Here is a 27,785-nt window from a genome sequence, read left to right on the forward strand (position 1 = left end):
CTTGGAAGAACTAAGAGGTTACTGGAACGAGCCAGAAAGTACAAAAGTTGGATGGAAAGCTCCAAATGGTATATATTGGATTTGCGGGAAAAAGGCATACAGTGAACTACCTCGGAAATGGAAAGGGTCATGCACTGTAGGACTGATAAGACCTGTTTTCTTCACACTACCCTGGTCAGAAAGCAGCTCATTAGCAGCACCCTTGTATGAAACTTTAAATAGAAAGAAAAGGGAAGTGAAGAAGAAATTCCCTATTTTTGGTGGGGGCCACACATGGGGTGAAGAGGAATGGCCTGAGAGAGAATAATAAAATATTATGGCCCTGCAACGTGGGCCCAGGATGGGAGTTGGGGGTATAGAACCCTGATCTACCTGTTAAATCAGTTAATAAGACTCCAGGCAGTAGTAGAAATCGTCTCGAACCACACCTCAGATGCCCTAGAACTGTTATCCAAGCAACATTCCCAAATGAGGGCTTTTGTATATCAGAACCAGATAGCGCTAGAAGAAGGGGGAGTCTGTGGGAAGTTCAATGAATCAGAATGTTGTATAGAAATCGATGATTATGGAGAGACCATCAGAGGTCTGGTGGCAGAAATTAAAAGGGTTACACATGTTCCAGTCCAGAAATGGAATTCCATCCTCCAAGCATCCTGGTGGGACCATTTGTTTGACGGAGCTTGGTGGAAGAAAGCAATATTCTTCATATTATGTTCAATAGCTGGGGTGATATTCCTACCCTGCTTGATAGAATGTTTTATCAGACTAATACACTCTGTGGAACAAGGCATGCAGATAGCAGCCATGCCCATGGACCCGGAATGTGCTACCGGAAAATCAAATCAGGTATCTAAAATAATGAAATTGGAAGGAGAAAAATTAAACTGTAAGGCAGCAGATGCCCTAGGAAAATTTGTAGAGCAAATAAAAGAAGACTGGGTTGTGTATAAGATGTATCAAGAAATACCATGGAAAGAGTGGGATAAAGGTACAGAATTATCGGGGTCAGGTTGGCAAGACCCCAACGGTGTGATAGTCCTTTTTCCCTAGCCCGGCAGCCAAAGAAGATGTCTGGAAGGCGTGAAGCTGAGTTTTCAAGGTTGTTTATTTCTTCTTATCTAAAATATTTTCTTTCTGACCCGCCGAGGTCCAGCTAGTACAGAAGCCATGGCAGTTTGCCTCGAGCCCCGGGTGTCTCCCACATTATATACTCAAAATTATGTGTACCATGTTTACAGTTCCTGTACCAATACCTCAAATCTATGTTGGACAGTGTGTCCCTATCCTAGACCAATAGAAAAGTGTCACTATCACACCGAGACATGGAGGACAAGAAGAAGGAAGAAAAGGCTAGGGCACACCCAGATTCCTCCATATTGTATCCCTGAATTACATTCTAAAAAACCCCAAAATTCTACTTTTTCACCCTGTGTCAATTCCCTTATTACACTACTCGAGCCCTTTTGGCTTTATAATTCCTCATATAAGGTTGGCAGCCTCTCCCATGGACTAAAATAGAAGCCACAGGTGTTTTTGACTTGCTGCCAAGGTCCCTGAGCCCCCTGCCAGGGTCTCGAGACATCCAGAGCAGCCAAAGGGATGTTTTGGACTCCGACACAGAATCTAGAGAAAACTAAGAGTTCTTAGGAGCACCAAATAGGTAGAGCATGGAATAGTTACATGGGTTCAGGGAAAATTCATGGGTAGCTAAAACAAAAAGGTGAAGTTTATTACGGGAAAAGCACAAATTAATGTGTTTATGTAGAAGGGGAGGGATTGTTATGTGTATTTTGAATAATTCGTGCTTATGAGAAATAGACGTATGAAACATGTTATATTAGAAATATTGCTGTAAGTTCTCTTAAGCACTCACGCTGGGGAGGGGAAGGTCGCTTCACAGTATTTCAAAACCGCAGCTGGCAGCAGGGAGAAAAGGACCTAATTTGCAAGCGAGTAAACGTGGCTCAAAAGGAGATGGGTGCTTCTCCAAGGTGATCCGAGGAACACCCAAATGATGAACGCTTGATAAATATCTCAGATTGAGATAGCCAGAGCCATCAGGAAGACACATCTCAATGCCGAGTTCCGGTAACTCCATGATTGGCATACATTGCTTCCCGGAGGCGTTTTGTTCAGCTCCAAGCACAGAAAAGAAACTACATGAATATGTGAACTGTTGAAAAGAAGAAAAGAACCCCTGCCTTAGGCAGAATAGACAGCATAAGAACTGCTCGGACCAAACAGTCGGTGTGAATATAGGAGACCCTATGTTGTAGAGGTCGGACCTGTGTCTCACCCAGCGCCGATCCCCGGGTTCGGCACTGACCTTTTGATTGTGTATATCTTGGACCGAATCTCAGTTGCAGAATAAAAATCTATTTTATTAATTATTAAATTCGGCTTGATCATTTTTACCTATAACAGTGGTCACCTACTGCTACAGGTGTCCTGAACAAATTGTGTCATCCCCTCATTGTTCTGTTGATTTTAGTTTCTACTGCTTTTATTTTATCGGCAATCCTATACATCATGAATTTGAAAATTATGAAACAGTTGGCACAATTGCACAATTTAGTCAATACATCTGCTGTAGACACTCCCAGGGTTATTGACACAAGGTGACTTACACGAGCATTAAAATAAGCAATCGGCCCTCGTGATAAGATTTTGATTGTGCTATAATTTTTTAATTTAAAATGGACTATTTGTTATTGTTAGGAAATTGAATGTATTTTTTAAATTGGAAAATTGATTATTTGTTTTTGTTTTCCTTTTTCCTTATTCCTTTCCCTTATCTTTTTTCCTACTTTTCTTTTTCTGCCTAATTTTCTGTCTCTGTTTTCCAGGATATGCGACTACCACAATGACGAGTCCTGAAGACTTCAGAACAGCGCTACAGATGGAGCTCTCTCGACGACGATCGAGAGCCATGGGGTGGTATAAGAGACGGTCCGAAGTTTCCTTCATTTGCCTCACGACCGTCGCAAGGACCCTGAAGACCCCTGACAGGAGTTCTGGCCTGGCCGAGGCGGATGCTTGCCAAGTGATTGCCAAGTGACTGTTAGCAGGTGCGCTCGCTGTGCCGCCACTCGCTTTGGCTAAAAACTATATAAACTGTAACTTTTGGAGGAGACTTTTGTTAACCCCCACAGACGATGGCAAATCCATGTGGCTGTCTTGTCTTAGGCAGTGGTAGCTATAATTCCCTTTCCCCTCTGAAATGAACAGGGCTAATGCCTTTATTAATGTTCAGCTCCTTATTAAAAAGATCAGCTGGGCAGGGGTCTCGAACGAAGCTCACCCCCGTTGTTGTAGCTTTCCCATGTGGTCGAAAGGAAGGAGGCGTGCAGGGTCTGTCATTGAAGTCCAGAGCAGCAGCTGTCCCTTCTTCTTCCATGAGGCACAACCGGTGGCCAAAGGGTGAGGAGGCGTGGCGTGCAGAGTCAGTTGCTGAAGTCCAGAACAACAGCTGTCCCTGCTCCTTCCCTTGTGGCAGCCCCAGGGGGCTCTGTCTCTTCCGGCTCCACTTGTCCCACCCTACTCTAGTCTAGTCTCTTTTAGGTGATGGTGACGGACAAAAGTCGGTCAGGGGATGTGTTTCCCTCTTCCTCAGCTAGGGCCTTTGTCTATCCCCTTCTAATGTGTTTAGTTCTTTATTTAGCGGTGTCTTTATCCCCCAAAAATACTCCCATGATCCCAGGGGGTTTTCTTATTTGCATTTTAGTCCCAGAATGACGGTGTGGTGGGGGTAGGCAGGTTATCTCTAGGTAATTTAGATAAAACAAAGAAAGCAATTAACTAATTAACATTTCATTATCGGTAGTCAGCAGTCATTCCAGTGTTGCCATGGGAACTAGGAAGGTCCTGCCCACCTCTCTGGGGAACACCTGGAAACTTTGTTCATTATACCTCTTTTCTTTCTATCCTTTATTTCCTTTTCTGTTCCTTCTATCGCATTTGCTGTTGGTACCATGATAAAGGTTCATTTGTTGTGATTAAACTGATGGTCCCCTGCTGTTTGCCTTTTGCAATTTTGGGATTGGTTAACGAACCATCACAACACCCCACTCCTCCAAGCGGATCGTAACACATGTCCTGCTTCGCTGCTTCCCTGAGGCAGCTCATCACCGCAACAACCTCGTGCCGCGCTGTTTCCCTGATGGAGCAGCTCCTGCTGCCCGCAGCCACTGCAGGCCTTCTGGCTCCCCAGAACACGCACACAGGTGCACACACTCACACACCACCATCCCGTCTCTGCTGCCTGTGGCAAAACACACCCTCCCAGCCTGCTCCCAACCAAACCATCTGTCAAACATAAATCTCTTCCCACCTCCTTAACAGCCAGTTCACAGCCTCCTTTCTCCTGCTCTGCCACACTTTTCATTGCTCTCTCCTTTGTACTCCTCTAAATTTTTCAGCCAAGCCTTACAACCTTCTACACCCCCACCCTACCCCCCCCCTTATCCTCCATCCCCAGCCCTCCCACCTCCTCCTGTCACAATGGCAAAAATAATTGTGTCATTGTTGCCAATGACATCTCCTCAGAGTGGAGAACCACTGCACCCACAACATGCCTGGCAGGTTCATTCCGACTCACAGCTGCCCAAGCACAGGCAAGCTGCAGTGCTCACAGGTGCACACGTGTGCACACACACATCATGTGGAAGGACATGCTCTCTTTGCATCCCTTGGCATTGCTGTAAATTCAAACATCCTGCAGACTTGTGCTTGGCAACTGAATCTCTCCTCCTGCTTGTGGGACCAGGAGAAAAACAGGTGAAATAAGGAGGAGGGAGGGAGGGTGTATTTTTAAGCAACACAAACATGGCACTGAGCACTTCCAGCAGCAACTTCTAAGCCTGCTGTGCTGGCAACCAGCTGCTGGTTCTAGCCTGGCACCGGCTTTGATTTGTTTATTTCTCCTCTTAAATGCCCTCCTCCCAAATATTTACTACCCTTTTTTCTTTTAAGTTTTCTCTTCAGCTTTTCCCTCTTAGCTTTTCCATAGAGACAAGACATGTCCATAGGCTTGTCACCCTCTCTCTGGTGACCAATGATAGGACGCATGGGAACAGCATGAAGTTGTGTCAGGGGAGGTTTAGGTTAGATATTCGGAAAAGGTTTTTCACCTATAGGGTGGATGGCCATGGTAACAGGCTGCCCAGGGAAGTGGTTACAGCACCAGCCTATCAGAGTTCAAGAAGCATTTAGACAATGTTCTCGGGCACATGGTGTGACTCTTGGGGATGGTCCTGTTATAGATGGATAATGAGATGATTTGCTCTCGCAATTAAGGGATGAATACTGTGTCAATATTAAGAGAAACTTTATTGATGTCTAATTATGTTATTGTAGTCTGTTGTTTAGATGTCCTCTGTTCTCCCCATAGTCCCCTTCCCCGCCCCCCCCTTATTGTTACCATCAGACAGCCTGAGTCATCTAGGACAGGTAGAAAGAAGGCGTGTACAAAAGCTTGTTGCTGCGAGGGGGGGGAGGGGCCATAACAACACCTGACCCTCCAATCAAATTGCAAGAAAGCAGACTCCGCCAATAAACAGCAAAGAAGAGTTGACTGACAGACTTTGGGAGGGGCCAGTGTGAAAAATGCATATTATGTGATTGGCTCTTTGCAAATATTAAAGGGAATACTGTATGTGTTATGTTGAAAAGTTATATTGTATTAATTTCTTTGTAGTACTGTATTAATCCTTTTTTAAGTAATGTGGTAAATATACTTTTTAGGCTATAGCATAATATTAAAATAGAAACTATGTGATGTAAGATACTTTTTGTAACTAGCTCAAGAAATGGATAAGATAACCAAGAAATTCTTCACATACTGATAACAGCAACAAGACACTAAAAAAATTCCAAGAGAAGAATTGCTACCTCCTTATTGGACCATACAGACTTCTTCCAGACACCCCAGAGCCAAAAGGATTGATTTATGAGGGGAGAAGCTGACAATAAATAGAAAAATTCATAGTTTGAAAGGAATATTTGCATCATGTATGAGATATATGAATATGCAACAGGCTATTGCTTTTAAGAGTTAATCCTTTGTTAGCAGACTTGCTTTCTTGAGAAAAGCATCCAGACATCCGTAATTCTTTGCTTTTTATTGTCCTTTATTGTCCTAACTCTGATTGTCCAAATTCTTATTGCTCTAATTTTTATTACTGTTTTTTATAACTATTTTATTACTGTTAAAATTTCAAAAATATTGAACAAGTGATTGGCGTTTTTCACAGCCAGGGTTGGCTGATGCAACCCCCCCCCCCCCCCCCCAGAGTATAAAAGGCAAAGCATCCATCTTGAAGATGAGCCAGCCACATGGTAGGCAGCCACGAGGGAAGCTCCCAGGCCTGTTTTCCCTTATTTAGTCCTTTTGTTGTATTTTTTGTTAAGGTTTAATAAACCTTTTAAATTTTTTAAAGTGAGCAGTCATTTCTCACAGTCTTGTGCAGGGCCAGGAGTTGGACTTGATCCTAATGACTCCCTCCTACTCCTACACACAAATCTAAAGCAGCATGTATGGAAGGAGCACCAAAGGGAGTGAAACATGATGTAAACCTCAATGGACTGAGAAGGCAGGGGGAAACCCCCAGCCCACTCCTTGAAGGAGGGAGGAGAGAGGTTTGGTTGGGAGGTGGAGAAAGATTGAGGCAAAATGGATGTTCTTCATGGACAGGACCTGAGAGAGCAAACTTCCAGCTAGCAATGTGACTCAAATTAACCCAGAGCTTGAAACACTGACATATGCATGATGGAGATAAAGTGGTGTAATGTTGCCATTGAGCAAGATGGGAACAAAATTACTCCAAGTCAAAAGGCAAGGAATTAACTGATTTATTTCAAATGCACCGCTCTATTTATAGGGAAGATTGTGCAGACTAATTTCATTGGTCTTAGAGTAAAAACATCTCACGCCATTCGTGTGCAGTGAATGTCGCATGGTAGCAGAACATATCTATAAACAATGTGAATAACAAGAGAGATTAGAGAATTATTTACATTCTTTCCCAACTGCTTCCCAGGCTCTCACCTGGTTAGAAAACCTTCTCTTTTTCTCTCTGACTGAACTGACAATATCCACAAAAGCCCTCTGTTTTGTTTACAAAAAAAGAAAAAGAAAAGGGCGGTGTTTGTGCCCTCCTGCAGGGCCCTTGCAGGAAAGAGAACAAACACAGCTCAAGAGTTTTATCAACTCCAATCAATCAAAACCTCAATTTGGATATCGACTCAGAATGGTCAGAGAGATTCCAAACTCTTATTATAAATTTCAAGAAATCAGTTACCAACTCTAGGAGAGTAACAACTCATTGTCAGTCTGCCAAAGGACTGGCAGTCCAACTTGTCAAAACCCATTTCCCAGTGTGAGCAGATGCCCACATGACAGAAAAGAATGTGAAACATGGGGTTAGAACTAGAAGTTATTAATCATAGAAATTAGAAGGTATTGAATAGTAATAGGCATATAAAATAAGGGATATTGCTTAGGGCCACATCCTTATGTTACGTGAGAATATACCGTATCCTGGCCTATGGGAAAGGAAGAGACTACGTGCAGAGCAACAAGGAGAGACCTGATAAGGAGAAGGAATGTATATGGAAAACAGGATACAGGGTGTAAAGACAACTGAAAATGGGGCCCCTTATGTTCTGGAAACAGATGGATCCTGGCCCCTGGCTTGGACCGTGGCCAAGGAATCAATGGGCATATGCAAAGCAGTGGGGTCGAAAAGTCAGCCTGAAGAAGACCATTCTTACTTCATCCCTTTTACGACCCCCGAAGCCTGGGACGACCACCAGAGACAGCTGCGCAGGCGCAGAGGACCGACAAGCTGATTAGCATACAGAGCGGAGAGGGAGGGGAGCCAGGAAATGACCCATGGGGAAACTTAATGCATATGCAACAATCCAGGGGATAAAAGAACACGTGTGTAAGCAAGGGGCACGCATGTATTTGGGGAAATGTCCCACATGCGTCCGGCCGAATAAACATACCTACTTTAAAACTCACTCTGTCTCTGAGTTTTAGAGTCTAGCTCCGCGTGTCAATTGGTGACCACGAAGGGACTTCTCTGCCAGCCGTGGGACCGGCTCGGGGGCGGACTTCCTAAGGCGCGACCCAGGATTTCTCTGGAGGAACTCCGCTTCTCGTGTCGCTTACTGCGGGGGCAGAGAACGACCTCCTAACCAGCGGAGAAACGGTATGTGTCTTTTAAAAAAGGGGGGGCCCCGTAGTGACCGCTGGTAAGCCGATCAGAGACGTCTGATCGCACAGAGCATGGTCTTGGTTTGGTTTGGACTTGCAAGTAACCGGTAGCTGAAAGGGCAGCTATTGGTAAGGGCCGCTGACCGACGGAAAGGCAGTGGGGGAGGTTTGGTTTGGTTTGGACTTGCAAGTAACCGGTAGCTGAAAGGGCAGCTATCGGTAAGAGCCGCTGACCGACGGAAAGGCAGCGGGGGAGGTTTGGTTTGGTTTGGACTTGCAAGTAACCGGTAGCTGAAAGGGCAGCTATAGGTTTGGGCCGCTGACTGACGGAAAGGCAGCGGGGGAGAATTGGTTTGGTTTGGACTTGCAAGTAACCGGTAGCTGAAAGGGCAGCTATCGGTTAGGGCCGCTGACTGACGGAAAGGCAGCGGGGGAGAATTGGTTTGGTTTGGACTTGCAAGTAACCGGTAGCTGAAAGGGCAGCTATCGGTTAGGGCCGCTGACCGACGGAAAGGCAGCGGGGGAGGATTCACTGAATCCTTGGTGTATGGTTGCTGTCTGGGTGTGTGATGTGTGTGTGAGTTTTTTCCGTCTAGGTGTATGTGAGTTTTGTCTGTTATGTGTGTGAATTTTGCACTGATGTGTGAGTTTTAAAGGTTTTGTGTGAAGTAACTCGTGTTTATGTGTGTGAATTTTGCACTGATGTGTGCGTGAGCTTTGTTGCTGTCTGGGCGTATGTGTGAGTTTTAAAGGTTTTGTGTGAAGTAACTCGTGTTTGGGAAACTGTGGCATATTTCTGATGCTTGCGTCAAAAGTTATAATTGTGGCAACTTTGTGTGGACTCTTTGAACTCCTTGCGTCGTTTTTGGATATTGCATTTTGTTTGAAGCACTACTGGTGCTGTTTGTTTTGATGCTTTTGCTGTGAGTATTAGGTTTGCTTAATGCTGTTTAAGGTTTTGTTCTGAGTATTTTGTGTAAAGTATTTTGTTGTGAGGCCTGCTCTGATAAATGTTCTCAGCTACTGCTATTTGTTTGATGTTTTTGCTGTGAGTATTGTTTTTAGGGTTTGTTTAGTGCACTTTACTAGCCGTGGCAGGACAGCTGGAGGGGATCCTTTTCCCCCAGTGGTTTTGGATTTGAACCTTAGGACCCTCTGTTTTGACAAGGGCAATATCTAGAGTGGGAGCTGGTTGAGTGCAGGACCTGCAGGGAGTGGTGGTATTGCCCGTCATGTATGAGACACAGTTACTGTGCTCAGTATAAGCTGCAGAGTCAGGAGAATCCAGAGCTAGAAATTTTAAAGGGTGTTTTGTTTTTTTAGGATCTATTTAATTCCAGAGATCTGAAGCTAGGAGAAAGGGATTAGGAAAAGACTGTGTAAGAGTGTGAGAAAGATCTGGATAAAAGCCATAAAATAAGAAAATAATGGGATTGGGAGAGAGCAGAGAAATTCCCAAGGCAAGCCCTCTGGGCTGCATTTTAGGTAATTGGAAGAAGATTGCAGGCTCGGGGGGTGTCGAGTCCAAACGCACCCTGGTAAAATACTGTAGCCAGTGGTGGCCTTTGTATCGTCTGGAAAACGGAGCCAGATGGCCCCCGACTGGGAGCCTAGATTACGATACCTTATTGGAACTAATGCTATTTCTTAGACGTGAGGGTAAGTGGACTGAAGTTTCATATGCAGATATGTTTTTCTCCCTCCGAAATCACCCTGAATGGCAGAGGGATTGTGGGATCAGGGCCCCTTCTGACCCCCTGGTATTAGCCCTAGAAAGGGAAGGCAAAGCTAATAGGAAGCAGCCTAAACGATGTTGTAGCACCTGCTCAATAAACCAGCGTTGCACACATCGTGATAAGGTCTATCAAGCAGAAACACAAAAGCAGGAGTTGTTGGATTTATTTGTGTCACCCCCTGAGGAGCAAAGGGGACTAAGGGGAGGAACAGGTTCAGCCCCCTTGGAGGAGAGACAGGCTGGACCGTCTGCTCCCCCACCCACCTCTGAGTTACAGACTATATCGTATCCACCATTGCCTGAGAGTGATAGTGATGAGAGTGCAGGCAGTCCCATAGCATCTCGGACTAGAAAACAAACAAAGGAAATCATACAAGCCCCTTTAAGGGAAGCAATAGGACCTGAGAAGAAAAGGGTGTTGATAAAAGTCCCCTTCTCTACAATTGATTTAGAAGGTTGGGAAAGAGTTGCCAAAAACTATAGAAGTGACCCAATAGGAACAGCTAAAAGGTTAAGATACATGATTAAGCAGCATAACCCAGACTGGTCAGATATTCAGTTATTGTTGGATGCATTGACAGACACAGAAAGACAGCTAGTTTTAAAAGCAGCAGGAGACTTGGCAGAAGGCTTTTGCAAAGCAAAAGAAGTGGATGTTAAGAACTTCTTTCCCCTCCAAGACCCAAAATGGGACCCAAATGATGAGGAGCAAATAAAAAAGTTACGTCACTACCAAGAATGGATAGCAAAGGGGGTGGAGCGGGCCATCCCCAAGACTATAAATTGGTCAGCTTTATATGCAATTAAACAGAATCCCTCTGAAAGTCCTTCTGAGTTTTTGGATCGCTTAAGAGACACAATGCGTCGTTATACATCATTAGATCCTGAATCAGAGGTAGGGACACAGCAGCTAGCAAGTTTATTTTTAGGGCAATCTAGTCAAGATATCAGGAGGAAACTTCAGAGACTCCAGGGGGAAGAGGAAAGGAAGTTGGAGGTCTTGCTAGAAGAAGCATGGAGGGTTTTCAGCAATCGAGAAGAAGGATATAGGCAAGGAATGAAAAAATTAATGGCTGTAATAAAAGAAGAAAATAAAGGAGGGCAGAGACAAAGACCACCTAGGCAAGGACCACCCCGGTTGGGTAAAAATCAGTGTGCAAATTGCAAAAGACTTGGACACTGGAAAAACGAGTGCCCTGAACGAAAAGGAAATGGGAAAGGGAACCGGGGAAGGGAGGTGGTGGTTGCTCACACAGAAAGTGATTGAAGAGGACCGGGGGACCTTACCCCAGGAGATCCGCTGGTTATAAAAATGAAACTGGGGGAGGAAGGGAAAGAGGTGGAATTCATGGTGGATACAGGAGCAACATTTTCAGTTTTAAACAAAGCTCTGGTGCCAGTAGGGAATGATTATGTCAGGGTCAGGGGAGCAACTGGCCAACCTGAGATAGCATATTTTTGCAAGCCACTCAAATACAAATATGGAAAACAGTGGGGCATTCATAAATTCTTATACATACCCAATTCCCCAGAATCTCTCCTAGGGAGAGACTTATTGGAGAAACTGGAGGCAACTATTTCATTTAAAAATGGGGAAGTTATTCTGGAGGTGAATGAACAAAAATATGTAGAAGTGCTGAGCTTAATACTGACAACCATTAAGGCTAAAGAAGAAATTAGTGAAGAGATTCTGAATCAAGTCTTCCCGGGAGTATGGGCCTCCAACGTACCAGGGAGGGCAAAAATGCACCACCAATACAAATTAGGCTCAAGGAAGGAAAACAACCAGTTAGAATCAAGCAGTATCCCTTGAGGAGAGAAGATAGAGAAGGAATTAGCCCGATAATTGAAAATTTCTTACAGCTGGGGTTATTGAAAGAATGCCAGTCCGATTTTAACACTCCTATCCTGCCTGTCCGCAAACCTGATGGGACATACCGGATCGTGCAGGATTTACAGGCTGTTAACAAGATCACTGAGGATCTCTACCCTGTGGTAGCTAACCCCTACACCTTGTTGACATGTTTAACACCAGAACTAACTTGGTTCACTGTTTTAGATTTGAAGGATGCTTTCTTTTGCCTCCCTCTCCATGAAACCAGCCAGAAAATTTTTGCATTTGAATGGCAAAATCCCAAAAGTGGACGCAAAACTCAGCTCACATGGACAGTTTTACCACAAGGCTTCAAAAACTCGCCCACCCTGTTTGGAGAACAACTCGCAAAGGATTTGGAATCCTGGGAAGCCCCACCAGGAGAAGGCAAAATGTTGCAGTATGTAGATGACATCCTCATAGCCACCCCCACAGAAGAAGGGTGCGTGGCTTGGACAGTAAGCCTTTTAAACTTTTTGGGGCTCCAGGGATATAGGGTGTCAAAGAAAAAGGCTCAGGTGGTAAAACAGAAGGTGATCTACCTGGGGTATGAAATCAGTGCTGGACAACGGACTTTGGGGAAAGAACGCATAGAATCAATATGCCAAACCCCAAAACCTCAGACGATAAAGGAACTGAGAACATTCCTGGGTATGACAGGATGGTGCAGACTATGGATATACAACTACGGATTGCTCGTGAAACCCCTGTATTCACTCATTGCAAATGGAAGCAGAGACCTTCAGTGGACAAAAGAAACCACACAGGCCTTTGGTCAGCTGAAAAAGGCCCTCATGTCAGCTCCAGCTCTAGGACTTCCAGACGTGAGTAAACCATTCTTTCTCTTCTCTCATGAGAAACAGGGAATTGCCCTGGGAATACTGGCACAGGACCTGGGCCCATACAGAAGGGCAGTTGCTTACCTTTCTAAACAGCTAGATGCAGCAGCGAAAGGATGGCCAGGTTGCCTCAGAGCAGTGGCCGCAGTTGTACTGAACATTCAGGAAGCCCGTAAGTTCACCCTGGGCCAGAAGATGACTGTGCTAGTGTCTCATACAGTATCCTCAGTCCTAGAAACCAAGGGTGGCCACTGGCTCTCCCCACAACGATTTCTGAAATACCAAGCTATCATGGTAGAACAAGATGATGTTGAGATAGTGGTAACTAACATTGCCAACCCAGCTTCCTTTCTCAGTAGGAACCAAGGAGAACCAATTCATCACGATTGCCTGGAGACCATCGAAGCCACTTATTCCAGCCGCTCAGACCTGAAGGACACCCCTCTGGATGGTGCGGAAACCTGGTTCACTGATGGAAGCAGCTACGTCATCAATGGAAAGCGACATGCTGGGTATGCAGTTACCACATCAAGGGATCGAATCAAATCAGGACCATTACCAGCAGGTACCTCCGCACAGAAGGCAGAAATAATTGCCCTGACTCGGGCATTAGAGTTATCAAAGGGAAAAAGAATAAACATTTATACAGATTCAAGATATGCATTTGGAGTGGTGCATGCCCATGGGGCTATCTGGAGAGAAAGAGGACTATTAAACTCACAGGGAAAGAACATTAAACATGCGCAAGAGATACTACAACTATTGGAAGCAGTCCAACTGCCTGAAAAGGTGGCAATCATGCACATTAAAGCACATCAAAAAGGAAACTCAGAATTGGAGGAGGGAAACGAGCTGGCGGACAGAGAGGCAAAAGAAGCAGCAAAAGGTGAGGTAACAGTGGAGGGACCCTTAATTCCTGATGGCCAAATCTCCCTAGAAGGTAAGCCAGTGTATGATAAGAAGGACAGAAAGCTAATTGAAGATGAAAAGGGAACGTATAACCAAGAGGGATGGGCTGTTACAGCAGAAAAGAAACTAGTTATCCCCTCCCATTTATTATGGTCATTAGTAAAAGAGGAACATCAGAAAACACACTGGGGAATTGATGCCCTGCATAACTACTTGACTGGAAAAATCATTGCTAGGAACTTATATGCCACTGTCACTCAGGTAGCCAGGCAGTGTGAACTTTGCCTCCAGACTAACCCTAAGAATACCCCTAAACCAAAACTTGGCCAAATTGGAAAGGGCCATGGACCTGGTCAGCAGTGGCAAATTGATTTTTCAGAACTGCCAAGAAAAGGGGGGTATCGATATTTGTTGGTACTAACAGATACCTTTTCAGGATGGCCAGAGGCTTTCCCCACCAGGACTGCAAAAGCTCGGGAGGTAACAAAGGTGCTGTTACAAGAAATAATACCACGCTTTGGAGTTCCAGCCACAATATCCTCAGACAGGGGACCTCATTTTATTTCTAAAATAGTACAACAGGTCAGTCAGCTTCTGGGCATAGATTGGGAACTTCACACACCATATCACCCCCAGTCAAGTGGCCAAGTTGAAAAATGAATCATTTGATTAAGCAACAAATTGTGAGACTAGGGCAAGAAGTTAATTTGCCTTGGCCCCAGTCTCTCCCACTAGCATTTTTGCGACTCCGAACTAAGCCCAGAACCAAAACAAAGCTGAGCCCCTTTGAAATGTTCTATGGAAGACCATATGGTGTACAGAAGGGACTATCCACCCAAATTGGGGAAGAAAGGCTGGCTGTTTACATGGTGGCCTTAGGTAAGCAGCTCAGAGAAATTGAAAAACACGTGGCTGGAACTCAGAGCAGAGGGCTAGATGGACCAGTGCATGACATACAGCCTGGGGATTATGTGTATGTCAAGTCTCTTACAGAAAAGACCTTGGAGCCGCAGTGGGAAGGACCGTTCCAAGTGCTTCTCACCACTTTCACTGTGATTAAGATCCAAGAGCAGAACACCTGGATTCACCACTCTCGAGTAAAGAAAGCTCCTGAGGCCCCTTGGAAAGTAACATCGGGTGATAATGAACTGAAACTAAAATTCACTCGAACAAAATGAGTATATTGTGGTCGGGGGTGTTTAGCAATTTAGGTTGCAAAAGTCTAATCAGGAGAATTGTTTTGTTAGCAACCCTAATCACAATCCTAGAACTAAAACCCACCTCTAGCCAGAGTAATGCTGAATGGCCTTGGTCCCAAGCCTTTACTTGTTACACTGGATCCATGGGAAAATACTCTGACATAAAAAGTCTGAATCTATCAACTGTAGTCATGCACAGAAACCAAGCATACGAAAGACAAGAGTGGCAGAGACAAAGAATATGGTCACTTCAAGGAACCATAGGAGAAGAAATTAGGATAGGGTGTTGGATGATCAGTGGAACCGATCATAGGAGAGCAACCCAAATTAGTGTTTTAACATCTCCCACGGACGGAAACTGGGAGGTTTGTAGTCGTTCAAGTGAAATAGACTGTTGGTGTAACTTTACATTAATACAGACTGTTGAGGTAGTTTGTCTCTGGGCCCAGGATACCATTGGGCTCTCCTTCAAGTTTAAAATAAATGCCACAACTGAGCCCATGACCCCAGCCCAAACCCAAATCACACCTCTTGGGCCTGGACCTGAAATTTACAAAATCGGCCCATATGTAATAAGAAATACAGGCCAACAGCAGTTATTGTTTAACCCAGAATGGTCTCTTAAGCGTGTTGAATTACTAATGCAAACCAACATCTCTAAAATTCAACCAGCCTGCTCTCCCTTTTTAAAAACGTCCTTTGAGGGTTGGATGACCTGGCTGCAGAAACAAGCATATACTGGAAGCAGAATGCGAAGAGATCTGACTGGAATATTAGGGACAGGGCTGGGAGTCCTAAACGGAATTGATTCTGAAATATTAATGAACAAATTGGCCACTGCAACAAGTGATTTAACTAAATTAAAAAAACCTTTACAGTCATCTTTGTTAGCCTTGGGAACCAGTCAGTGGCAGGTCTCGAGAATACTGCCAAGGTTGAAAAAGGCAGAGGACCAAGACCATGGGTCAATCACAGATGCACTTGCTGTGGTTCAGGATAATGTGTCTCTGGCCTTTAGCTGTATACAGGCACAATTATGGTTGCAATCAACAGCTGCCTCAATTATAAGGGAAGGAAGCGAAGGAGCCTTTCCAATTGAGATTCGAAAGGCCGTGTGGGACAGTGCTATGGATTGTGAGAAGAAATTTCAGTCTTGGTGGACTTTGGTAAACTTTACCTATGACTCGACTGACAACGTAGTTACTGCCTTTGTGCTCACCATACGCAATGCCACAGTTTATGTTATTCATCCTATTATAGCACTGGGACTGAATCATGAGCAGTCAGTGCTCTACCCTTCAGAGCACAGGGCATGGGCACGGAGAGTGGGTGAAAAATGGCAAACTGTGAATCTAGAATCTTGCGTTACCCGGGAACAACAGGGGTTCATTTGTGAGAGTAACACAATCGATGCTCAAGATATATGTCTTGATACTGAACAAGGTGTTTGTCACTTTGAGATTCATCCGGATACGAGTCAAAGGACTGTACATGTATATATTGGTCAAGGTTGTGTATGTTTGAGAACTGCGTGTACTTTTATAGAAATAGATAAGGGTAATGTAACTTTGCTCGGTAAGAATTATCTTAACTTTTGTATTTGTAACTTTGTTAGGATTTCAGGGTGTGACTTTCTGTATTTGGCACCAGTTGTGTCTCATCAGCTAATTAATGCCAACAATAAGATGTACCACAGGTTGTCACCCACGCCTATTGGAACGAACCTCACTTTAATTAGACAATTAATCAAACATCAGGACCTTGTCAAAATTCTAGAGAATATTCAAAAAACTGTGGAGAAAACCTTAATTACTGTCCATCATGACATAAAAGAAATAAGCAAGGTTCTGCAAAGAGTGAAACACGATGCAAGTCACAGTTGGTGGGATTCACTTTTTGGATGGTCGCCCACTGCAACTGGAATCCTAAATACATTATGTCACCCCATTATTGTTTTACTAATATTAGTGGGTATAAGTTTAACACTATCCTTTGTGATACTCATTTGGAATTGCAAATTGTTACAACGAATAACAATACTAACCTCTTTATCCCAGATACATGGTAAAGCATTGGGAGACACATATCGTAGAGATTGGAGCTTGTACTAAGTAAAAGAATTTACTATTTTGCTGAAAAGGGGGGACTGAAACATGGGGTTAGAACTAGAAGATATTAATCATAGAAATTAGAAGGTATTGAATAGTAATAGGCATATAAAATAATGGATATTGCTTAGGGCCACATCCTTAGGTTACGTGAGAATATACCGTATCCTGGCCTATGGGAAAGGAAGAGACTACGTGCAGAGCAGCAAGGAGAGACCTGATAAGGAGAAGGAATGTATATGGAAAACAGGATACAGGGTGTAAAGACAACTGAAAATGGGGCCCCTTATGTTCTGGAAACAGATGGATCCTGGCCCCTGGCTTGGACCGTGGCCAAGGAATCAATGGGCATGTGCAAAGCAGTGGGGTCGAAAAGTCAGCCTGAAGAAGACCATTCTTACTTCATCCCTTTTACGACCCCCGAAGCCTGGGACGACCACCAGAGACAGCTGCGCAGGCGCAGAGGACCGACAAGCTGATTAGCATAGAGAGCGGAGAGGGAGGGGAGCCAGGAAATGACCCATGAGGAAACTTAATGCATATGTAACACTCCAGGGGATAAAAGAACACGTGTGTAAGCAAGGGGTACGCATGTATTTGGGGAAATGTCCCACATGCGTCCGGCCGAATAAACATACCTATGTTATAAATGCCAATCACTTGTTTTAAAAATTTATAAAAGTTTACTAAAAATAAAATGGAAAAAAATTAATACAAGTATAGTAATAAAGATTAAACAATTAGAGTTAGGACAATTAAAGAGACAATAACAGCAAAAAGTTACAGCCCGGGCTGGGTACCTCTCTCTGGACAAAAGTGAGCCAGGAGAAGGACCCCGATGAAAAAGAATTCCCTCCTTAAGAGGGGTAACCTGTTGCATACACAAATCACTTCATGAATATGCATATATTTATTTAAAACAAGAAGTTCGTCCGGTACTTGTTGAGGAATTCCTGTTAATCCCAGGCGCCTTGAAGTCTAAGTCGAGTTTGGAGAAGTTTGGTTTTTTTGTTGATAAGGAAAGCCATACATTCCTCTCCTCTGGAAGATTTAGGGTTTTTTGTAATTGTTATCTCTGTGTGAAGAATTTCTTGATTATCTTCTCCTTCTCTTGAGCAAAAAGAATACCACACACACATATTTTCTATTTTAACTACTAAAGCTTAATTTCAATTACAAAACTACATTTACTATATTATTAAAATGTTACTACAGCATAACTTTCCAACCTAGCATAATACATATAGTAAATATCTGCATAGAGCCACATAATCTGCATTTTTCACACCTACTTTAAAACTCACTCTGTCTCTGAGTTTTAGAGTCTGGCTCCGCGTGTCAAAGGTATTAACAAACACGTGCACATACCCAAATCAGCAAAATTCGGAACCTGGCAAGATGAGCAACATCTGTTTGCCACAGTTGCAAAGCCTTTAGGCCTCTGGGATTTATCCCAGCCAATAAGGTGCAGCAGGTCAAGCCTTGGTTGGCATTCATCAAATTGCTTTTGCAAGTTGTGTGCATTTGATAGAAGAATCATGCAAGGCTTTTGGCCCATGCAGTCATGTCCACAATGAACAACTTGAGTGACAAATTTGAAATCAGGTCCAAATTGCATCCTCAAAGCTTTCAAAGCAATTGAGTGAAATTGACCCAATTGAGAAATACTTGCAAAATCTTTGAAATGCCATGAAATCTCTGAAATGCCATAAAATCTCTGAAATGCCATGGCCACAGCCCTTAATTCAATCACTTGGGCCGAGGCTGTCGTGGCTTTCCAGTAGTTTGAGCTTTCAGTAAAACACAGCTCTTTCCGCCTTTTTTTTTTTGTTTTCTTTTTTTTTTTTTTTTCCCAAAAAAACCCAGCAGCACCTGCGGGCTCTAGGACCCTGCGGTGCTCGGCGAGGCGGAGGACCCGGTCCAGAGGGCCGGGCCAAGCGTCCCAAACCTGGCCGGGGGGGCGGAGAGCCCAGATCCACGCGGCTCGGTCCCTCCCCCCAGCTTCTCATAGGTATCACTTGGGGCCCCTGAATCTGGGATCTCTGGGACACTCCATGGCCGCCCGTAGATGGGCGACCCATTCCAACCTTATATTTCGTTGCACGCCCCCACCAGGCTGCGAGAATCCCGGCAATTCCTCCGGCTTTTCGCCCTCCCCCCGCCCCACTCGGCCATGGATCAAGCCACAGCTTCTCGGGACCCCGCTCCTCCCGCTCTACGAACAGGAGCAGGACGCGCGGGGCGCGGGTAGGGGAGGTTTGCCCTGGAATATAAAATTCCACCCTGGTTTTAGGGACCTTTGCACCGCCCATGCCTGCCCAGTACAAGGGGCTGCTCTTCGCTCCCGGTGTGTTTGCGCTGCCCCGCGATACAATGGACTGGATCGCGGCCCCACCCCCATCCCCAGCCACGGTATCAGCAGCAGGGACGCTGCTGCGGACCAAGCCGGTGTTCCCTCCCGCTGCCTCTGCCTCAGTGGGACAGAGCTCGGGGCAGTCTGGGGGAAGTAGAGGGAGTGGTGGGCTGGATGCAGGCTCTGAAACAAACAGGCTGGATGTGTTGTCCAGCACAGGGCTGCCTGCCGTTGCCGGCGGCGAATCACAGAGCGGAGTCGCTGCTGATGAGTCGGCTTCAGGCGGCGCGGCGGCGAGAGCCGCGGCGCTCTGCGGGCGCTCTCCGCCCGCAGCAAGCGGCGCGGGGGGTGCAGTCTCCCCCACGCCGTGGCACGCCGCCAGCCCAAGCGGTGCGGGCGGCGCGGCTGCGGCGGCGTCTCTCGGCGCTGGCGGTCGCAGCGGCGGCTGCGACAACTCTGCCGGTCCCGGGGTCGACAGTGGCGGTCGGCTCGGTGCTGGCAACTCTGCCGGTCCCGGGGTGGGGGGCCGCGGCGGCGGCGGCGGCGTCGTCTCTCTCAGGAGTGGCGCTGGTGACCGCGGCGGCTTCTCTCGGCTCCGGCTGCGGCAGCGGCAGCGGCGGCGGCGGCGGGCTCGCTCCGAGCGGAGCGGTGGGTGGAGCGAGAGGCAAGGCTGCTGCTGCCGCTGAAACGGTGGGTGGAGCGGCGGGCGGGGCGGCGAACCCCGCTGCCGGCAGGAGTGGCGCCATGGGAGGCGGGGCGGGGAGGGTAGCCCCCGGCGCGGGACCCAGTCCCACAGAGGGCAGGGAGGAGAACAACATGGAGGTCCCGCCCAAGACGTGTTGCTGCGCCTCTGGCGCTGGCATCGCAAAGGATATCAAATCCGCCGGTCCGCACGGCGCGCAGGGAGGCGGACCGGGAGGCAGTTGCGCCTGTCCCGTTGGCAAAGCAGAAGCCCCCGCGTGCGGCGGGGAGCGTGCCAAGGGATAGATCAAAGGCTTCAGTGTCGGTCCCAGCAGTACAAGAGGGCAGGACCCGTACATCTGCGCAGGCTCCATCAGCGAAGGACTCGGGGGGGTCCAGCCCCCACTGCGCCATGGACTGCGGGCGGCGCCGGCCCCCCCGCGAATGCAGTCCGGAAAGGGGGGGGCTGCGGAGCCGCGGGCGGTGGCGGCGGCCGCAGGTCCGGGGCCGCCCCGTGCAGTCCTTGCAATGTCGCGTGTGCCGAAGCTGATAGTTGCGGCAAAGGCACCCCCGCCGCCTGGAAGGCGGATGATGTCACCGGCACCTCGCTCAAGGCGAGGTGCGTCTGCCCGGCCGGCCGCGGCGCGGGCTGCGGCGCGGTCAGTATCCGGAATCCCGAAATGTCCCGGTCAGAACCGCTGCCTCTCTGGGTCTTGCCACTCAAGGCCGTGTAGATGCACCCCCAGATTGCGAGCAGTACGGACGCTGTAGCGTCCCCTTTGTCCATATCCTTCATGAGGCATCGGCCCAAATCGCGCCAGACTCTACGATCAAAGGCGCGTTCAGGGTCCGCAGGGAATCCATGGTCCCGAGCCCAACCCAGGAGTGTGATGAGCTCATCATCAGAGACCTGGACCCCCATGTGAGGGACATAGCTCCGCCAAGCGGCCAAGACCACCCATTCAGTCGTAGATAACTGGTTCCCCATTGTTAGGAAACCCTCCCTTAGCAGACATCCACTGCAAGAGACAGACAGTCCACTACTTCAGGGAAAAACCGTCCCGCTCAGTTCTCGGCTTCTAAGAGCCGACCCACGGTCCAGACAGGACCACGTCTTCTCCAGAAGGTATGCGGTTGCAGCGTTACCTCTCTCAGGAGGGCAAAGGTGTCCGGCCAGAGCCTCCAGGCTACTGGCGAGCAGCCGCAGCCACAGAGCGACCCCCGCAAGGCGCCGGGGCTCGGGTCCTCAGCCGAGGCTGCAGTAACAGTCAGGGTCCACCAGATGTCGCCGTAGAGCAGACGGGAACAGAAATTACTCCAAGTCGAAGGCAAGAAAATGAACTCTTCTTCTCTATTTCAAATGCACTGCTCTATATATAGAGAACATCGTGCGGATTAATTTCATTGGTCTTAGAGTAAAAACATCTCACACCACTGGTGTGCAGTGAATGACGCACGGTGGCAGAACCTATCACCTATAAACAATGTGAACAACAAGATAGATTAGAGAATTATTTACATTCTTTCCCAACTGCTTCCCAGGCTCTCGCCTGGTTAGAAAACCTTCTCTTTTTCTCTCTGACTGAACTGAGAATATCCGCAATAAATATCTGAAAGGAGGGTGCCAAGAAGATGGAGTCAGGCTTTTCTTGGTGAGGCCAAGCAATAGGACACAAGGCAACAGGCAGAAACTGCTGCACAGGAAATTCACCTGAATATGAGGAAGAACTTCTTTACTGTGCAGATGATTGAGCACTGGAGCAGTGTAGTGGGCTGATGCTGGCTGGATGGTGGGCACCCACAAAAGCCACTCTCTCACTCCCCTCCTCAGCTGGACAGGGGAGAGAAAATATAACAAAGGGTTCATGAGTTAAGGACCAGGAGACATCACTCAACAAATACCATCATGGGCAAAACACGCTCAAATTTGAGATATTAATTGAATTTATTGCTAACAAAATCAGAGCAGGATAATGAGAAGTAAAATAAATCTTAAACCACCCTCCCCTCACCCCTCCATCCTTCCCAGCTCTACCTCCTCCCCCGCAGCAATGCAGGGAGACAGGGAATGGGGGTTACAGTCAGTTCATCACACATTCCTGATGCTGCTCAGGGAGAAGAGTCCTTCCTCTGTTCCAGCGTGGGGACCCTCCCACAGGAGACAGCTCTCCATGAACTTATCCAACATGAGTCCATCTAACTAGCAAAAGTTGTCTGCAAACTGCTGCAATGTGGGTCACTTTTACAGGGTGCAGTCCTGAAAGAACAAGCTGCTCCACCATGGGTCCTCCACAGACTCACAAGTCCTACCAGCAAACCTACTCCAGCATGAGCTTCTCTCTCCATGGGTCTGCCAGGAGCCTGCTCCAGCGTGGGCTCCTCTCTCCATGGGTCTGCCAGGAGCCTGCTCCAGCAAATGATTCCCATGGTTCACAGCCTTCTTTTGGGCATCCATCTGCTGTGGCATGGATCTCCACAATGGGTTGCAGGTGGATTTCTGCATCCCCATGGTCCTCCATGGGCTGCAAGGGCACAGCTGCTTCCCCATGGTTTTCACCACGGACTGCAGGGGAATCTCAGCTCCTGTGCCTGCAGCACTTTCTCCCCCTCCCTACCCACTGACCTTGGTATCTGCAGAGCTGTTCCTTTCACATATTCTCACTCTGCTCTCCTCTGGCCACAATTACATCTGCACAATAACTGTGGGGTTTTTTTCCCTTCTTAAATATGTTATTACGGAAGTGTCATCACCATTTCTAATTGGCCCAGCCTTGGTCAGTGGCATGTCCATCTTGGAGCTGGCTGGCATTGGCTCTGCTGGACACAGAGGAAGCTTCCAGTAGCTTCTCACAGAAGTCACCTCTGTAGCCCCTCTGTTACCAACACCTGGCCACACAAACCCAATACAGATTACCTAGAGAGGTTGTGGAGTCCCCCTCACTGGAGATATTCAAGAACCATCTGGGCACAATCCTGTACCATGTGCTCTGGGACAACCCTGCTTAAGCAGGGAGGTTGGACCAGATGACCCACTGTGCTCTCTTCCAACCTGACCATTTCTGTGAAGCAGCCGCTGGTATCCTGGGAGTTTTTTATGAGCCTGGTTCGACTGCTTTGTCAATTGAGACACATCAGGACTCCATGGAAGCCACAGGAATTAGAGGGCCCTGAACCAGATGAGCACTCACTCCCTGAGACGAGTCCCTCAGGAAGCCTAGCAAAAGTGTCAGAAAAAGTCTGGGTCTCACTGTATACACTCTGGCTACCTTGGGGAATAGCAGAGCGACTGGCTCAAGAGCAGAGTTGCAGAGACAGACCAGTAGACAGACAGCATACTCAGGGTGGTACAGACAAAACAGCAATGTCCTGAGCAACTGCCTAAAATGTATCTTGGCAAAAGCTTGCCTGACCGTAGATGAAGTAGAAATTGCAGGCTGGAATCGTAAACCCATCGGTTGGTCTGACTTTTGCTTCCCTGGCCTTCATGGGTAATGCAGGAGGAGAACAGAGATATGGATGACATCCTCTAGCTGGCAAAAGCCACATGGAGGACCTGGTCTTTTGGCTGCCGCCAGCTGCTGCATGAGGAGCAGCTGATGGGCAAGTGCTGAAGTGGACTTAAATTAAGCAGATGCCCTGTTGTGACTATGCTCATTAAGGGATGTGTGAGTTTGCATACTTAAACCGAACCTCAAGTCTGTGCCCTTAGGAGCATCTCTGCAACTGGGATGTGTTGCCTGTGCAGGGTCCACACTGGAGTTTCTCCAGGCAACCACAACACAGCTGGATCTGTCTGGGTTGGATAGAGCAATATCCAGGTGGGACCACCAAATCCTCTCTTTAGAGTTGTGATTTCATTGTCCTGAGCTCTTTGCATAAAGATGTCACCCAGCATTGGCTGTGTTCCTCCCAATGTCTGCTTCCAAAGTCAGCTGGTATCCATCCAAATCCTCTCTCCCATACGGTTTATGTGTTTGTTTTCTCTTTGCTATTCCTCAGGCTTAGGGTGGGTTTCCACCCTTCCTTCCAGGCTTTATTACCAAATACTGGCATTTGGCAAGGTAGACTGTGTCCCCTACTTGTGTCCATGGCAAAGCAGACCCTGAATCCTCAGTTGGAGGCTCCTGAAGAGAAGCATTCCTGCCTGGAGGCATCACTGAAGTAACTCCCAGATAGAGGCACTTTCAGATCCTTTGGGTCAAAAGGTGCTATAAATAAAAGATATTACACACTAACAAGTTCTCAGTTGCAAACTGGAGTGGGAAAGAATATTTTCACATCCTCTTTCCAAGCACCTTAACTCTTGGCAGACATGATCATTCAGGTCTTCAGAGTTGAAAACTTCACACAGTATGCAGCATGGTGAGTCCACATGCTTCATCTCCAGTTTCAACATCTCTAAAATCTACACTGCCCCTACACTATATCCCCCTAGTGTATTGAACATCCAAATATTGTATTGTTTTGGGGGTTGCAACAATAAATATACATTTCCCTGTGATCTTTCCCAGGAAAAACAGCCTTCACTGCTACAAGCTCACAATAGATAGTGCCTAAAGATTTTTATCAACTGTCTTCTGATGCTTCCCTTACCATGGTGGGCAATTACTTTGTATGAATCTGGCTTGCTCTAGTGCAATGATGCAGAGTTGTGCTCCACTGCTGAAAGTTCAGGTCCCAACTGCAGGGCTAAACTCCTGCTGACAGTGTGCTGATTTCTCTGTCTGTGTCACCCATGCTGCCAGGGAGGGGGAGGAGATGTTTTTTTTACAGGCTGGAAAAGAAAGGAAAAAAATAATGCAAAATGCAGAGAAGATGAGGCAAAGGAGAAGGGGAAAGAAAGCTATCCTGACAGGTGAGGTGAGGCTGAAGAGAGGAAATCCTTTGAGCAGCACAGGGTACTGTGATCACAGTCTTTTTCTTCACCAAGGAGAAAATCTTGCTCAAGAGGCAACTAAAATGCTACAGGCACGAAAAAGCTTTTACAATGCCTCAAAGAACTTGTGTGTCTGGGCAAGTGCACTGGGAATTAGTGACAGGCAAACTACCAAAAGTTGGGTGGTTTGTTTTTGATAAAGATCCACACCTGCAGACGCTTATCTAAAGCCCTCATTCTGGTCTGAAAATGTCTTAAGAACAGACTCTTCTTTCATTATTTCTATATCTGAAAGCAGTCACTCATGCCAAAAATACAACGAAAACAGCTTTTTTTCTTGTTTTTTTTTGCAGTGTTTTGGCTCTTCTGCCTCTGGTTCCAAGCAAAACCTCAAACTGCAAAGTCTTTTATTTAAAATTTGGACTTTACTCATTTAATTTCAAGCCATTCTGGTTCTCATTGCTGCACACATATGAGGGAAAAAAAGTGCCATGATTCTAATGAAAACTTAAAAAGAAAAGAAGACTTCCTGAAAATTGGCAGAAAAAGAAGCTAGTTTCCCTAAGAGGACTACAAGCCTTGATTTCTCCCACCTTAAGCAGACTGCTTATCTGTAAGCAGACTATTCTTCCTTTAAATAACATGTGAGATCACAACATTCCCAGTTCAAATGAGCCTGTTAGTCTTGGGTGATTATTAGTCAGTTAATACTATTGAATCAAAGAAAATAAAGACTTTGAAGTGAGTCTTATTTCCCCATGCAATCTTGAAACTCACCAGATGTGCGGTAGCTCTGATTTGACAGAGAAGGAAGGAAGAAAATGGTTTGAACAAGATCTGGTGCCCTCCAGTTTTCTTAAATCAGAGTGTAATTGAAGTAAAATAGCCCTGGGGATGGTGCTGCTGGGATGACTGCATTATGTTTTGCTGAAGTACTCTGGACAAACAGGGCTGTTGCAGGGTTGGTTTTGATCTCTAGATGGATTTACATGAGGATGTCTCAAGTATTGTTGCTTAGTGTGTAAGGCAGATCAGAATTAGGCCAGTGTACTTTTAAGGGTGTTGCCAGATATCCTATGTCCCAGGACCATTCACCTTGAGAAGCTTAAAAGCACATGCATTCACTCGATCCGTAGCAAAGAATTAATGTTTTGCTGTTAAAGACCAGATTATGTTCTTTCTAAATGATTTCTTGCTGCCTTTTTCCTACCTTTCCTATTATTTATTAATTACACAAGCGATGATCTTCAGCTCACCCAAGTGGTTTGGAGACCAAGACTCAGGTCTTTAGTTGGTACAAATCAGGATAACTAAATCCATGTCAACAGAATTGATGGACAAAGTGGAAAAGGTGTGACCACGAGTTTATACTATACAGGCTTCCAAAACAAGGGCACTGCCTTCTAGACAGAACAATTCATATAGTCTAAGTATTTTCTCACTGAAGTTGATGGCACTTCTTGTGGGTGACCAAGACAAGTGCAGGAGGCCCAAGTCCTCCTTCATGTAAACATACATGAATGGGAAGCAGCTCCATTACCCATGACATGCTGTGGTCTTTGCAAAATCTGTTCATTGTGTCCTGCTAAATGCTGCAGGATGCTGATAATTTTTGTGGAAACTTGGGTCTTGTGCAGCTTCTTAGTTTAGATGGTGGGAAGGATGGTTTAACTTTTTGCTTGAAAGAAAGAAAGCAAAAAAACTGGACCCTTTTCAAGAGTGCTGAACAGTTGAGAAATCTGTTCCAGAGCTTTTTAGAAAAAGTGACCCAAATCAATCTAGTTACTAGGCCTTTTCTCTTGCCTGTGACTAACACATGGATTGATATTTACTTGCAAGAAATATTGGTGAGACATGGGGGTTCCCATTCACTTTTGCTGTTTACTGCTCCCCCCAAGATCACAGACTGAAGCAATGATGGAGCAGATGCTTCACAGGTGCATAGTTTATATGCCAAAATGGGTTGTAAATCAGAGGGGAGGAAGAAAGGGCTGGAACAATGCTGGTTTGTAGAAGTGACCATTGGAAAGGGATGGTGACCGTGTTCATTTTACAGGTTTCCTCTCCTAAGTCTATGTGTGCTCACATTGCATCAGAGGGATTGGGTCCCAGGTCAGAAATCCAAGGAGCACACCAATAATTTGCCAGAGATTATACAGGGAGTAAACTTGTCCGATCTCTATTATTGGTTCAAAACCAGGAATTCTCATAGACTTTCGGACAGATGGCTAGTCCTATTACTTCTTGTGTTAGATTTTCCATTAAGGCTGAAAGCAAATCCACATCCAAGCTGAAAGTAAGCAACCATTGAGTTCAAAATGCATTCATTCAAACTGCCAAAGCATTTGCTGTGTATGCTGCAGATGTCTGTCCTAGGGTGACGTTATGGTGCTTGTATCCCCAATTGTGTGTTCTGTTTATGCCTGGTATTATGTTCTGTGCCTTCAGGACTGACTCTGAAAGTGAAGGTTTGTTTTGTCTTGTTATCAGCTGGCTCACCTCCCCCCATGGTCTGTGTCTAGGAGAGGCTCACTTACTTGCTTGCATGCTTGCTGGCTTGCTTGCTTTCGCTTTGCTTTTGCTTATTAGTTAGTTTAGCTAGGCAGTCCAATTTTTACTCTGGACTGCTTTTTTCCTCCTTCCCTTTCCCTTTCCTGAATATCATCTGAACCTGCTCCAGACCGGGACCTGGGAAACACCAAGAAACACCAAGAGTCTGCATTTTGTGACCTGCAGCAGCCATCCCCAGCACTGGAGACCAAGAACTGGGCGACCACTCCCAGGAGAGACTTTCTGAATTTGTCATCTCTTCAGAACGGTGAAAGAGTTTTGTCATCTGGTGTTGTTTTTTGTATTGGGGAGTGTTTTGCTTGTTAAATAAACAGTTTTTTTTCCACTTCTCTCCAAGGAAATTCTTCCCGAACCAGGTGGGGGAGGGCTCGTGGGGGGTTTGCTTTCTGGGGGCTCCTTCTGGAGGTCTTCTCCCAAATTTGC

The 27,785-nt window shown here is 46.3% G+C and overlaps 1 protein-coding gene and 1 long non-coding RNA gene across 2 annotated transcripts in view; one reads left to right on the top strand and one right to left on the bottom strand.

Annotated features, from left to right (window-relative positions):
• LOC137465603 (uncharacterized) overlaps positions 1-27,785 on the bottom strand; it is a 605,328-nt gene that overhangs the window by 427,546 nt on the left and 149,997 nt on the right. The gene's annotated exons all lie outside the window — the stretch shown is intronic.
• Positions 822-21,209, top strand: LOC137465581 (uncharacterized). The gene is made up of 6 exons (XM_068177653.1): positions 822-846; positions 2,847-3,054; positions 11,687-12,893; positions 19,204-19,882; positions 20,462-20,534; positions 21,071-21,209. The coding sequence occupies exons 1-6, from the start codon at positions 822-824 to the stop codon at positions 21,207-21,209; spliced, it is 2,331 nt and encodes a 776-aa protein (XP_068033754.1).

Source organism: Anomalospiza imberbis, assembly GCF_031753505.1.
Source record: "Anomalospiza imberbis isolate Cuckoo-Finch-1a 21T00152 chromosome W unlocalized genomic scaffold, ASM3175350v1 scaffold_31, whole genome shotgun sequence".
Taxonomy (NCBI): Eukaryota; Metazoa; Chordata; class Aves; order Passeriformes; family Viduidae; genus Anomalospiza; species Anomalospiza imberbis.